The 13,945-nt window shown below is 37.0% G+C and overlaps 1 protein-coding gene across 11 annotated transcripts in view; it reads left to right on the top strand.

The window, feature by feature from the left end:
• The window catches only part of micu3a (mitochondrial calcium uptake family, member 3a), a 37,666-nt gene that overhangs the window by 16,227 nt on the left and 7,494 nt on the right, over window positions 1-13,945 (top strand). For 5 of the 11 annotated variants that reach the window (XM_055009913.1, XM_055009910.1, XM_055009911.1 and 2 more), the window contains 5 exons: window positions 594-665; window positions 2,314-2,355; window positions 6,542-6,637; window positions 13,269-13,363; window positions 13,474-13,645. In XM_055009913.1, coding sequence (XP_054865888.1) covers window positions 594-665; window positions 2,314-2,355; window positions 6,542-6,637; window positions 13,269-13,363; window positions 13,474-13,645 — 477 coding nt within the window. The remainder of the gene's footprint in view (window positions 1-593; window positions 666-2,313; window positions 2,356-6,541; window positions 6,638-13,268; window positions 13,364-13,473; window positions 13,646-13,945) is intronic. The other 6 variants (XM_055009912.1, XM_023279904.3, XM_055009915.1 and 3 more) reach the window with 3 other exon arrangements.

Genomic DNA, 13,945 nt, shown 5'->3' with positions numbered 1-13,945 from the left:
TCTCACATTAGGAGCTTGGCAATGGATGCTAATTTTCTTGCTTTCCCTACAAATGACATAAGTAGTCAGATAAAGGGAATGTTTAACTAAAATAAAGTCAGTCACTGCTGTGATTGCAGCTCTAAAAATGCTCCTGAAGATCATTTTTAAATTGATTTCTGTATTTGATTTAGTGCTTTAGGTAACAATTTTCTTTATTAATTCGAACTAAAAATCTAACTAAGTGTACACTGTATAAAAGAGTTAATCCGCTTCTGGATCAGTGCACTGAAAACAAACTACAAAGCAACAACCACGTACCTGATACTGACTGTAGTGCACCTGCAGTTTTCTGCTACATTAGATTCAGCATCGATTTGCCGTTTAATATCTGCCAACATAAATCAGCTCCACAGTTAAATTAGAAAACCAACACTCTCTTAATCATGTTGCCAAAATACAAGCACTTGAATTACATCACAGACCTGCATGAAAGAACGAATGACCTTGTGAACTCGGTGAATGTTTGTACATGTGAGCATTTAAGCTTCTAGCGGCGCTTCAGGTCTGGCTTTGAATTGTCAATGAGATCCTCATCCTTTCTCTCATTATAGCTGCAGGAGATCTTCCGGAAGAAAAATGAGAAGAAAGGAAGGAAAGGAGATGCTGAGAAGTCAGCTCAGTTGGTAAGAAAGTTGGTAACAGTGGATGAGGGTAAATGTGGTTTAGAGGATGGACGTTCTTTAATGGACTAAAATTACTATTCAACCTTAGTACCGTCAACAGTGAAACAAGCACAGATAATATATACATGACTGTGGACTTGCTGTGATCATCAGTGGGGTAAACTTGAGATACAAAGTTTCAAAGCATCCCGGTTTTATTGTGGTCAATATACCAGTAAAAAGTAAATATTACACTAAAGTTATTTCCCTCTTAAATGCCATTTTATCACATCCATGAAAGTAAAGTGACACAACACCTCTTGCCAGTTTTCGAAGTGTTGTGTCAAACTGTACATGTGGATGTTTTGAAAAGGACACATCATCATCCCAGTAAATTGTCATCTGTACTTAAGCAGATATGAAAGTTATCAAAATCTTTCATGGAACTACTTTTAAGTGCATGCTGCCTCATAGAAACTGTTTTTGACTATGTAGTATCTCCTGTGTTTTTACTTTGACAGTTATCCCTACTGTGTACTTGTTATACTTGATACACTCTCAAAAAATGTGTCTTTCTCAGCACTTCTGTGATTCAAGTTTAGAAACAACACTGGTCACCTTGCTTTACAACACTGCTTGTGTCGGTTTCATGTTTTTATCCATAGTTGAAGGCTTCACGAATGGTAAAGTACATGGTTATTAATATTGGATCAATATTGGCTGATCACAGATATCTTGGTGGTGGCATGTATGCTACCCTACAGGTGCAGAGATATGCCAGTAGAGAAATGGATAAGATATATTTAAGGTAATTAAAAAACAGTGAAGCCATTACATAGTTTGCCCATCAGAGATTCTATTTTTCAACCTTCAAATGTGGTTATGACATATCTTGGTCACAGTTTAAAAATTCTAAGGGCCTCTTGCTTTTGTTGCCTATTTAGATTCGATGTAGAGAAATAAATAAAACAGAAAATCTGTTGCTGTCTGTATGTTTGACCTGCTATTATTCAAATCCAGATGTTAAGTCTAGCAAACTTACTTAAAAATAATAAAATATGAACTAGTGTCTGTTAGTTAAAAGGAGCAATTCACTGTTCATTTCAGTATTTCTGTAATTCATCTCTTTGTTATTTTTTCTTGTAATCTTGATCTCTATTGCTAGAATTGTGCTCTACAGCTATGCAAGCTTTGTAACAAATTAATGCTGATTTTTTAAAATGTTTTTCAAGACCCACCAACGTTTTAAAGTCATTATACTAACAACTATTAAAACCCTACAGTTACATTTTACAATAAAGTGGTAAAAGTTTGACATTTGTTGCTCTGAGCACTCGGTGTCTTACAGATTTATGTTTTTGGTAAGAAAATACTGTCAGTACCATTTACATTTAATACAGGATAAATCCTAGAGAAAATATTACAGTTTCCCTTGCATGGATCCTCTCACACATCATCTCTTTGAGAAGTGCAGTGCACAGTGTTGTAATGAAAAGTGTGCATTCTAAAATGTAATCATAGATGAGTTGAAAATGACACGTCCTCTTTCCTTGCATGTACTAACATGTCTTTTACCTTTTCTCCTCCTCCTCCTCCTCCTCCTCCTGCTCCTCTTTGACTGCATGCTCTGTCCTCTTCTTTCTCTTCCTCATGTCTCTCTCTGTGTTAGAGTATGCAGCTGTATGGATATCAGGTTGCCCCCATGAACAGCGTATGTATCCAAAACCATAATGCCATAGCCTCCTCTTCTGCTCTTTTCTTAGATTAAGACACTGATCAAAGGATATACAGATGATCAGAGAAACCTGTTGTTTCTGTCAGCTGGGTAGCTACTAACTTTTCTTTTTTTACAGTTTTGCTGGAAGACAAATCAGAATAGCAGACATGATGGGGAATTTTACATGCTGGTAAAATCAGGTTGAACAGTCATATTGTACAAACATTTGAGAATTTATTGAACTACTTCTGGACAATTGCTTTGTTGATGCAGCATTATAGCATATAGATGAGTGAAGAATTTTTTTTGAAATATGCTTACTTACTTTTTTGTGAAGAGTTTGGTGAAAAGACTGATCTGATATTATATCTGTCCATTAAATATAAGGTCCCAAGGGCCTGTTATCTGGAGAACAACTAACTTCACTCTGTCCAAAGGTCTTGCAGGACCTTAAAATTTCTCCAATTAGTAGACTATGCCTCATACTTGTAATCTATCCAAAAAACAAAGTAACACCTTGGTGTGTTTTTATTGGCTATTATGCACCAGAAAGTTTCTTGACCAGTCGTTGGGACATTCTGGAGGCTTAAACACTTCCACGTCCTTTATGCTAAGCTAAGCCTCTAGCTCCATTTTAAATGCTGATACAAAAGAGTAGTAATGATCTTCACATCTAACTCATGACAAGAATGCAAACAGTTTGCCCACAAACAAGTATTACTGCCTCATTTGAATCACAGTTGAAAGCCAGAGTCGAGATAAAGCAGTGACTGAGTAGGGAGGTATGAAGTGTAGGTTTCTATAACAGAAAGGATTTTTTACCAGCAGATTACCAAAATAATACATTGCATGATCTGATAAAGTTAAATGATAAAAGATTAAACAAAATACAATTTTTTAATTTGTAATATGATGGTTTTAGTATTGTGTTTGGATTTTTTTCAGTTGGATTCTGGGAGTTCCGGAAGTTTTTAGTGGTGTAAATGTTAACTTTGAGGACAAAGTGGCCTGATACAGTTGGCAGTGTTATAAAGGACAGTATTTAATGTGCCTGTCATCCATTTTTGTGTCCTGATCTGGTCTTTGAAAAAGCCTTAACTCTGCCTTAGTCCACCTGATCCTCTGTTTACAGTAAAAATGTACTCTGTAGGCTCATTGAAATTATATATGGAAAGAGAGAGAAAGACTGGAGACAGGGTGTCCATCTGTCAAGTCAGCTGATTGATCGAGAGATGATGGCGGGGGGTGGGATGAATGGACAGAGAAATGGTAGAAAAGGAGTAATAGATTTAAGGGGTCGGGAGAGATGAACTCTTACAAAAAGAGAGTGATGTAATTTCGAACGACTTGGGACACTCTAAAGCTCTAAACACAATCAGACTCTGTCCATTTTAGACCGATTTAGGACACGTGCTATTTGTTTGGGAGTTTGATCCTGTTTGGGGGAGGTTTTTTTAATACAAAGACAGAACAGGGGATTTTTTATGGAAGGAGGTCTCGGTTACAGACACAAAGTTCTTTGTGTTGTCTGAGCCCAGTCACATTTCCATTATAAAGACAGCAAATGGGTGTGTTTGTCTGCTGAGCGGTATACCAACTACAATTAAACAGATCTTTTTAAATGTACTTAAGACTCTGGATGAATTTCCTTTGAAGAAAAAACATATTACAGACTTTGTTGATCATTTGTTAATCATATATAAGGCAGACAATCACTGATAAACCAAAATCAGCACAAACATATAGCAACAAGTGGAATTTGGATACTTTTAATGCTCAATAACTTTACATTAAGCTGTAAATATTTTGCACTTTTAGGTTCTGATTGGCCCCTAATTTGTCTTGAGATGTAATGATAATCAGCATAGATGTTGTGTCATAGATAGTAACTCCAGTAGTAATCTAATCTCAAATCATGACATTGTTGAACATTGTCTGTGAAATTTTAGATTGATATATAAAATACTTTCCAAGATTTTTTTATTTTTTATTTTTTTGCTAAATTGCTTGTTGAACCACTTCTCATGATGCCATTAATTCCGAATCTTACAATATTTGTTAAGTAGATCTATGATTATGGGTGAAAAGCTTTAAAATATGGTAAACAAAAAATGAAAACGTCAGGAAAAATCCCATCTTTGAGCACACACTAGCAAAAAAAATTATAATGCAGAAGTCAACCAACTATATATTCTGCATGTTACAGTAATACAAAATAAGTTGAATACTTTTTTAATGTGAAATATTTGGTCAAAAAATTAAAAAGCAAGTTATTTTTGTCGAACTTTTATTCTTGAGAGGTTTTATGACATTAACAAAAATATTGGTAGATAGCCTAATGTAAGTAAAACAAAGTTCTGGAGTTTCAGCATAGTTTTCCAAATACAGCTAAGAATATATTTTACTTACTGGGTATATTTTTTATTTTTCTGTATGTGTAACACACTTTGTAGTCATACAGCTTGATTTAAAATGTAGTTTGATGTAATTTCTTTGTGAATTATCTCTGCATTCGGTTATTAGGATGACATCAGCAAAGTATAACCATGAATAAATTCATAGATCTGTTGGGATAGTGGGATTTTCCTAGTGGGGAATTTTTATGCCTGAAAATATATTTAATGGTAATCAGATGTACTTTTGGGAGCAAGATTTTAGTGGTAATTTTATTCTCACGATCATTTGGAAACTGTTTGATGGGATTGAAATGGACTGTCATGTTTCGACTCACCCTTAATCAGAAGTTCTTTTATCTTCGTTTCCAGTATTACAGATTCGGAATCAATGGTATAAAGTTCAGGCTTTTATCTTTAATAGCTCCTGAGATATTGTCATTATAAATAGGGCCTCAGATTTTAATGTGTGAACTGAAAGTGGTTCGACTGGCTTTTTAAAAAATATTATCTCGAAAAATACTTAATATATCAATGTAAAATTAAATAAATAATTAAATATCAATAGTTTATGATTTTTTTAAAAGTTTCAAGCCAATCAGAACTAATCGAGCAGAAGGCCCCTGGCGAATTAATAAGGAATAACCCAAATAATATTTTTGATGAAGAGGACGTGTGCTGTCCAGTTATTGTTTGCTACCAGCTACTAGTCTCTATTTGGACTATGAGCTTTCCTTCTCTCTCTCTCTCTTTGTCTCTCTCTCTCTCTCTCACATGTGCACATGCACACACACATGCACATGTGCACATGCACACGTGCACACACTCCTTGTCCTGCCTGTCTTGTGATGGATAGCTGCATTGTCACTGTGAAGTTAAGAGCAGGGCAGGGTCATGTTAAAATGGCTGCTGCTCTTTTCTCCCCTGAGAGAAAGACGAGGTGGGTGGTCTAGAGCTGAGCACTGTGGTTAGCTTTTATTAGGGTAGAATAGATAACAGAACCAGCTGGTTTAATAGTATAGCTTTATTAGAGATAAATCTGCTTCATCTTGCTTCAGAATTTATATTTTTGTTTTAGACATTTATTAGATATTATTGGTTTTTATTCAAACTTGGTTCAAATTTTTGCTTTGCAGGCTCAGCACAAAACAAAAGTAATGGAATTACAGCTTTAGTGATTTAAATAACCTTACAGCAGCTTGGTGTTATGTTAAAAAGTACCACAGAAGAGGGTTAGATATTGTATTTTTCTTCTCTTTATATTCCATTTTTAAGTTAATTCGTTTGCGGACTAAGCAAGAGTTTCTGTGTACAATTTGACCCCTCCTCCCTTGATCATTGTCTATTTTGAGGCTAATTTGCTTTTGTGCCTCGTGTTCAGGGTATATTTGATGTTGAATCTAAATTAACATTAGGAAGTTTTGTTTTGATGACTGTGTTAGGCAGTTTCACCATTACAGGAAAATGCTTCCTATTGCCTTTAGTCAATTATTTGTTCTGTCTTCCTTGGCTAAGCAGAATGGATGGGGTTTCCCATGTTTGGGAGATTAGTGAGTTTCAGAATTACGCAAAGACGTATTTTTCACTTATGTATTTTTTTGTATGTGATACAGTTCATGGATATCCATATATGTTTGTACCATGTTTGACTTTAACTCCAGAAACATAAATTTACTGAATATGTTTGTGTATAATGACAACAAATAGAGTGAATATTGGAAGTTTACTTTCTGAAGTGGTTGAGTAGGAAGTGAACTGACCTTGGCCCTGCTTGACCACTCCTACAGGTGCTAAAAAAAGACAGTCAGGAGTTTGTGGCACGGAGTTACTGGGACGTTTTGAGGCGAAGTGCCAGTCAAGTCCTCTTTTCTGACCTGGCGGAGGTACACAGACCCAACTGTCCTCTGTCCCTTCATCCCTCCATTTCCATCCTTCACTCTTTCTTGTTCTTTAGTAGTAACCATTTAAAACAGATCGTCCTGTTACCCCCATAGATTCATAGTACTATAGCTGCATCAAGTTCAGCCAGAATGAGACCTGAAATGTTTAAATAACTAAATCTTGACTTGACACGTGCATTGCAGACTTAGTCTCAGATCTTGGTCTACGGACGAAAAGATTATTTTTTAAAGATTTCTCTTTCACATTGTGCATGGCTTAACGAGAACAAAGAATAAAGATGTCTGTCAGTGTGGGCTTTTTGGAAAACGCTGGTCACCATCATTCTGGTTTGGCTTGATACTAATGATGTACATAGGTACTTAGTTCATATATATATCTCATAATCTCTGAGCATTCTTGTTTTTGTCCCACGCCATTCTGCTTTGCACCTGTTCCTTTCTGTAAAAATTTAGATTAGTTTCTATTTTTCAGTAGAGTGTAGAAAGTCAGCCCATTCCTCTGTTCCTTTTTCCATGTTAAATCATTTCTGTTTGGATGAGCTCTGAAATGTATCTCTCCTAATTTTGCAATTTACTTTGTGGGAAAATCTTTCTTTCTTTCCTTGACACACTATAAATTTGGTTAAGATAATCTGAGCTTCCTCCAAATGTTTGAAGTTTGTTTCCATCCCAACAAATTTAATTTTGTCAGTCATTTATTCCTAATGAACAAATATAATGATCATTGTTTCTTTATATTTGTTCCTACTGATTATTAATGGGAAGAATTTTACCCTTTGTTTTGGTTCAGTGTATTGGTGTGACAGTACAAATCCATTTATGATTAATGACAGATTTGATGCCCGTATTCTATTAACCTGTTCTATTTCCCACCTGCCTTCTGTCATTTGTTCTCTTCATTCTGCTTTGTATGTGTATCTGTGCCTTGTTATCTGTGTCGTGTTCTGGCTAATGTTGTAGCTTTGGTGTCAAATCTTTCTTACTTTACACCAAAATTGTTTAATAATGCCGATATAATGATAAGAAGGTTCACTGCAGAGCACATACAAAAAAACTGATCATTATAGCACCGCATGGTCATCTTGAATCACACAGATTTTATGAATAACTTTGACCTCAGTAGTTTACTTTTAAACCATAATTTACAAAAATGTAAACCAAAATAATGCTAAAAGTAAAATATATCACTCACTTCAGGACATTTATACCTTCAAACAACCCTCAGTAGTTTCTATTTCCAAGATTAGACATTTTAAGTGTTAGTTATTCAAGTAATTTTGGACAGAATCAATTGCAAAACAAGACTAAGAGTTTGAAATTTGCTAATTAACTATTACATTAACTATGACACTTTTAAACTTAGATTTGGTTGTTTCCTGACAGAATGGCTTTTCATAGTTTAGAAATTGAACTGAAAAAAATTGAAAATCTGACGATTCTTTATGTTTTTACGGTTTGTAGCACTGCTGATTTTTTCATTTTTATTTTGGCAACTTTTCATGATATCATTCATTTCACACCTGCGGGTGGATTTTGGAGTTCAGAGGGTTTAAAACAAACTGACAAACAGGACTAAAATCAAAACACTTATGCACTTAAGGAAGCTTCTGCAAAATGTGACATTTTGGAAAATTGTGCTCCTTAGAAAAATCATAGTCATGTCTGGCTTTTTATTGGTCTCTTCATGTGCAACTCAAGTTGTCTCTGACAATACAAGGTGAAGGTGAACATTGGTAATGATTAATAACAGCTAACATAGCGCTAACAGGCTAGCTGACTAATGACAGGCTATGTGCTGTGGTGGCAGCGGAAGCTGAGGTTGAGGTAATGACAGTGGAGCATAATGGGTCTGACCTTGTATTTACACCGAGCAGCCTTTCATCTGCAGAGATGCAAGACGGATAAATCAGACAGATGGGAGAGAGCAGCAAGGGAAATGAAGAGGAATATCAAAATTGTGTGGGATTAGAAACTATTTAAGATTAAATTAATTGCACAAAAATGTGACAAAAAAACATAACACAAAAACAGGAAAAGGTGTGAATTAAAGAGTTGTAACAAGCATATAATCACACTTGATCAGATAAGTAAAAAGAGTGAAGACTAAAAGGATGAGATAAAATCAGAGTCAACAAACAGGTGAGAGAGGCCAAAAGAGGATGACACAGGTCAGCAGACAGAAGAAATGTCGAGGAACAAAGTGGGTGAGAAGAAAAGAGGTTTGGGAAGTACATTTAGGGGAAAAGAAAGAAGAAGGTTGCATTTAGAGAAAGATGTGTTTACTCAACAGATTAGTCACCATTATACCTCTTTGCTTTTGTCTGGAGAAGGAGGGACTGACTGACAGGCAGAGAAAGAGGGAGAGTAGGAAAGAGCAAATCACCTCTATATTTGTCAGGTGAAGGAGGTACTGACGGGTAGCATGAAGAGAAAGGAAATCAGAGTAATCAGAGCAGGGGCAGGATAAGAGAGGGAATAAGTGATAAGGGAGGGAAAGAAAGAGAAAAAAAGTGGGAGATATGGGTTGCACGCTGAAAGACAAACAGGTCGTGAGAATGGGACGGGGGGTGACACTGTTTTTAACCCTGGAAGGTGTGACTGACTGACAGTGTGACTGACTTGACTAAAGACCGACAATGAGCTCTTCCTCTGGAGCATTACTCACCGATAGGGAGGGTGAGGAAGAACATTTAGTGTTTACATCAGTAATTACTGTTTTTACGCTCAGTGTCATGATCAAAGACTGTTGAAGCTCAAAAACACACGCACACACACACAGACACAGATGGACAGATAGATGCATGCATACACCAGGTGTTGGCTCGTGCCTTGTGGGCGTGGTAGCCATTACATTGTCATGGGAATGATGAGCTCACACCAGAGCTACGACACTTCCAGGAATGATAAGCTTGTTATGATAAGTTGGGCATTACGTCTACCTGAGGTTAGGTTGATTCGGCTTTTTGAAGGAAGAAAATAAAAGCTTTTGCACTGACAACATAATGCTCTTGCACAGCACACAATTTGCTTTGGTTAGACTTGTAAGTTGAAAATATATATATTGGGATATCAATAAAAACACTCAATAGCCCCAGTAAAGTTGATACCTCTATTATGTTAGGGGCTGACGCTACTCATGTACGGCACTTTTTTTTAAGTACGACATCCACTGTTAGGTAATTATCAGATGTCAGCCAGTCATATAATAAATTACTACTTGGACTAGAGATTGATCATCGTGATAAATCAACAAACAATTATTACCTAACTTTGCCAATTTGTGTTTTGGTAACTTTAGTGTTGTGGTCTAATCAAACTTGTTTTTTGTATTGTCAAGTGGCTGTTTTTGTGCAAAAAATTCATTGTTAAATACACTGACCTTTACCTGCTCAGCACTTTAAAGCAAACAGACGTTTAGCTACTGCTTAGTGGAACATTTAGCAGCTACTGAGAATGATACTTGCTTTAACAGTTAATAGACACCAAAAAAGAGATAATAGGAGGGGGAACATTGGATGTGCATTGACCATGTGGCTAGAGACATAACTCCAAATGTCTGATAACTTGTTCATCATAAAATCTTCACAATAAAAAGTTTAGAATATATCAGTTTTGGGTTTGACCTTGTACTGCTGCATCTGTGTGGCCAAAAATCAATTAATGCAGCTTTAAATATATTTTCTGATCTTCTGGTAGGCATGAATTTGAAAGAATAGAAAAGTCTGCACATCTGTCCACGTCTGGTTGATTTACACTCACAATATAGAGCATCCAAACCTCAAGAATGTCTTTCTACTTTCTGTTTATGTAAGTGTTAAATTCCAACTCCAAGCTTCACTCAGTATCTTTTTTTATCATGTAAATCCATCCCATACTAAAACATTCTGACCATTTTGAGTTACAAAAATTTTGTTCAAGAAATGAAACTCTGAAGAGTGCAGCAGTGATTAGACATCCACCACAGTCCTTATGAATTCCTTAATCACACATTTACATTTTACAGAAGATGTGCAACATTTAGTTTTCTTTTAAGAGCAAAATGATTTGAAAACAGGAAATTAAAGATGAGGGAAATCCATATAGGAGGGAAGAGAGGCAGAGACACACCACCTGGATGCTGTCTAGATGTATGAACCGCCCATTTGTCATAAAGACATCAGTAATGCGTCAGTCAAAAGATAAAAGAACAAAAGTATTTTTGTCCTGTTTGTCTGTAATCAGAGGCTTAATGAAAAGACCCTCAAGTAAGTGAGACATGGAAAACAAGACACTAAAATGATCAGTCTATAAATGATTCTGTTTGTCTGTGTTTATATGAAGGAACTCCTCCTTTGGCCCTAATCAAAGACTAAAAGACCAGACAGCAAAGTGAATCAGAAACAAACCAAATATTGGCAGTCACACTAATGTTAGTGGTCCTAAACAACAACTAGTTTTAATGTTGGTTTACCAGAAGACATTTTTATCCTGTGAGTTACCAACCTGTATCTATTACAGTTGGATTTAGAGGGCATGTTTGGAATCTGGTTAGTGCATTAATCTACTACATCTCACTGTTAATAGTGTGCATTGATAGCCAGGAGAATCCAAAACCTAAACCCACAATCTGATTTCGACGCTTACATGATGCAATAAGTCAGTGGAGTTTTTAGGACCTAAATGTTCCTACCTTTGAAAGTATGATCAAATCAAACTTTTTTTGTTTTTTTTTGTGACTTTTGGACTGTTGTACCTATGATATTATACATGTTTCCATGATTTATTTAATTTCTTCAACATTATATTAGAAAATATTCTCTAGATTTTATAGTAGCTTGTCTTAATTTCAGCTTTACACAGCACTGGCTTAGTTTTTACTTTTATCAATAGGTTTCTTTGCATATCATAGACATTTGCTTATTTCTGACTGAATTATTACACACTGTGTTACACCAAACAAGCATAACAAAAATTACAACTTCTTGACTTTTTTTTTCTTGTTTAAACCTGTGTCATCTTGTTTGACATTTTCTTCTTGTCCCACATTGGATTTTAGGATTTTACCCTTGAGGTAGAACCACGAATGGCATCGTGGTGATGATGATATTTATGATGATGATGATGATGATGATGGAAATGGCATAAATGCTCCTCCTCCTCAGAAGGACATGAGATTTCAGTCAATCTGATGTCTGCATATTCTTCAGCATGGCCAAGGACTGGATGTGGGGGTTGGCTGGGTGGGGCATGGCAGGCAGTGAGAAAAAAAAGATGGGCTTTTGAAGTGTGTCCTTTTTGCCCTGATGCTGGCTGAGTAATTTCTGGAACTGCTCCAAAGCACCTTTTTCTGAGATCGATACATGCGTGTTAGCGTGCATGAACGCAGACAAATAGTGAACGACATACTAAGGCACAGCTTTCTTAAAGGCTCAAAAACTTATCCATGTCACCTTGTTCTTTAAAGGGATTAGGACGGTGTTAACTAGCAGATTATAGCACCAGCAAACAAAACAATCTCCTCAAAGCCCCCTGAATGGGTTTCAGATGACCAAGAGGGAACACAGATTAACAAACAACTGAGGGAGAATAGAAGGATATGTAAACACAAAATAGGAAAAAAAGGAAGCAAAGTTGACAGTCGAGATTCTCATCTGTTGACGGAAAAAGGTGGAATCGGCTCACAAATTCCCTGCATTTGTGCTGATGTGGTTTCTGTTCAGTGCTGCTGTTTGTGATTGAGGTTCTACTCAGGTGCGTCGATGTGGCATTTGCAAACAAAAGCATGGGATGTGGCGGCTTTAATGTGTTCTGTGTGTTTGGCAGCTCAGTGTTGTGTGTTTGTCTGTGTAATGCTGAGTTGTTCTTCCACAAGTGTTTTCTCCTCCTCTCACCTCGTGTGCTTCTCTCTTTGTATTGTACTCTGCCTGTTCAACATGTTGTCTTTCTTCTTCGTACATTCTTGCTCACTCCAACTCTCTGCTGTTTCAGTGAATGTAGGCATGATTCTGTTTTTTACTGTGTCTCTGTGTCTTTGTTTGGGCTGCAACCTGAGCACTCGTCATGTCTTCACCGGTCTGTCAATCTGTGTTTCATGCTGCTACAACAACACTCCTCACCAGTCTAGACTGCATAGAGAAACAATTGCTCCATACTTCCAATTTGATTTGTCTACTTTGCTTCCAAAAACGAACGATGAGGATGATCTCGACTGTTAGAATTAAAAGGAACAGAAACTTTTCTGTTATTAAGCTGAATAGCAACAGAAACCTTTGTGTTTATTTTACCTCCTAACCCAAGGTGTTTACTTGCTTGTTAGTTTTTTCTACACATGCTTCATCTTACAGAAACTCTTCCTTAACATTGCATTTTGCTGCCTAGACTGGTATGTTTGATGTCTTGATGGCCGCTGATTTGTTTGTCTGAGCTGATTTCTCTGACCGACATTGTGTTGTAGCTCATCTGCTGCACATTATGCACACGTGTAGCAGAAACCTGCTCCCTGCTAGCCTGGCTCCGCGGTGGCCATGTTGGATTAATGATGGACTCAACCTGCCCACTGCTTCTCCTCCACCACAATGCTTGAGCTTTATTGATTCGTTAGTAATTGTCTCTCTTATTTCTCCCTATGTGATAGCGAGCAGATGAGAGCATCACAATTGACACCACGCTATTGGTCCATTTCTTTGGGAAGAAAGGGAAGGCAGAGCTTACCTTTGATGACTTCTACAGGTACAAGAAATATGTGCGCTGACGCTACCAGCAGCATCACAGAACTGCAACATGCTTTGATAGACTAAGTTTCTATTTTTTTCCTCGTCCCCTTCTTTCCTGCTTTTCAGATTTATGGATAATCTGCAGACAGAGGTGTTGGAAATTGAGTTTTTGACCTACTCAAAAGGGATGACCACTATCAGTGAGGAAGACTTTGCCAAAATCCTGCTGCGCTTCACCAACGTGGAGAACATCAGCGCCTACCTGGAGAACGTCCGCCAGTGTATACCTGATGAAAAGGTACAGTACAGACATGCGGGAAGCTCCTCACTGTGGAAGGAACACATGGACATCAGTTTCCCTGATTCTTCTTTAGATAACATCACATAGGTTTCCTAATCTTTATCCATCTGTTTAATTTATTCTTCTTCCTCTGTGGATATTCCTACCCTCAAGTCATCTAGAGCGCCTGTAATTTCCCACCGTTGTCTCTGCCTGAAGCTGTTGTGACTCTCCACACATCAACGCTCCACTGCTTCACTTGACCTCACACACACAAACACACACGTTTGACTGCACTTTCAGCTACTCGTGAATGTC

The sequence above is a fragment of the Amphiprion ocellaris genome, chromosome 4 (assembly GCF_022539595.1).
Source record: "Amphiprion ocellaris isolate individual 3 ecotype Okinawa chromosome 4, ASM2253959v1, whole genome shotgun sequence".
NCBI lineage: Eukaryota > Metazoa > Chordata > Actinopteri > Pomacentridae > Amphiprion > Amphiprion ocellaris.
This window is presented reverse-complemented; position numbering and strand designations above follow the sequence as displayed.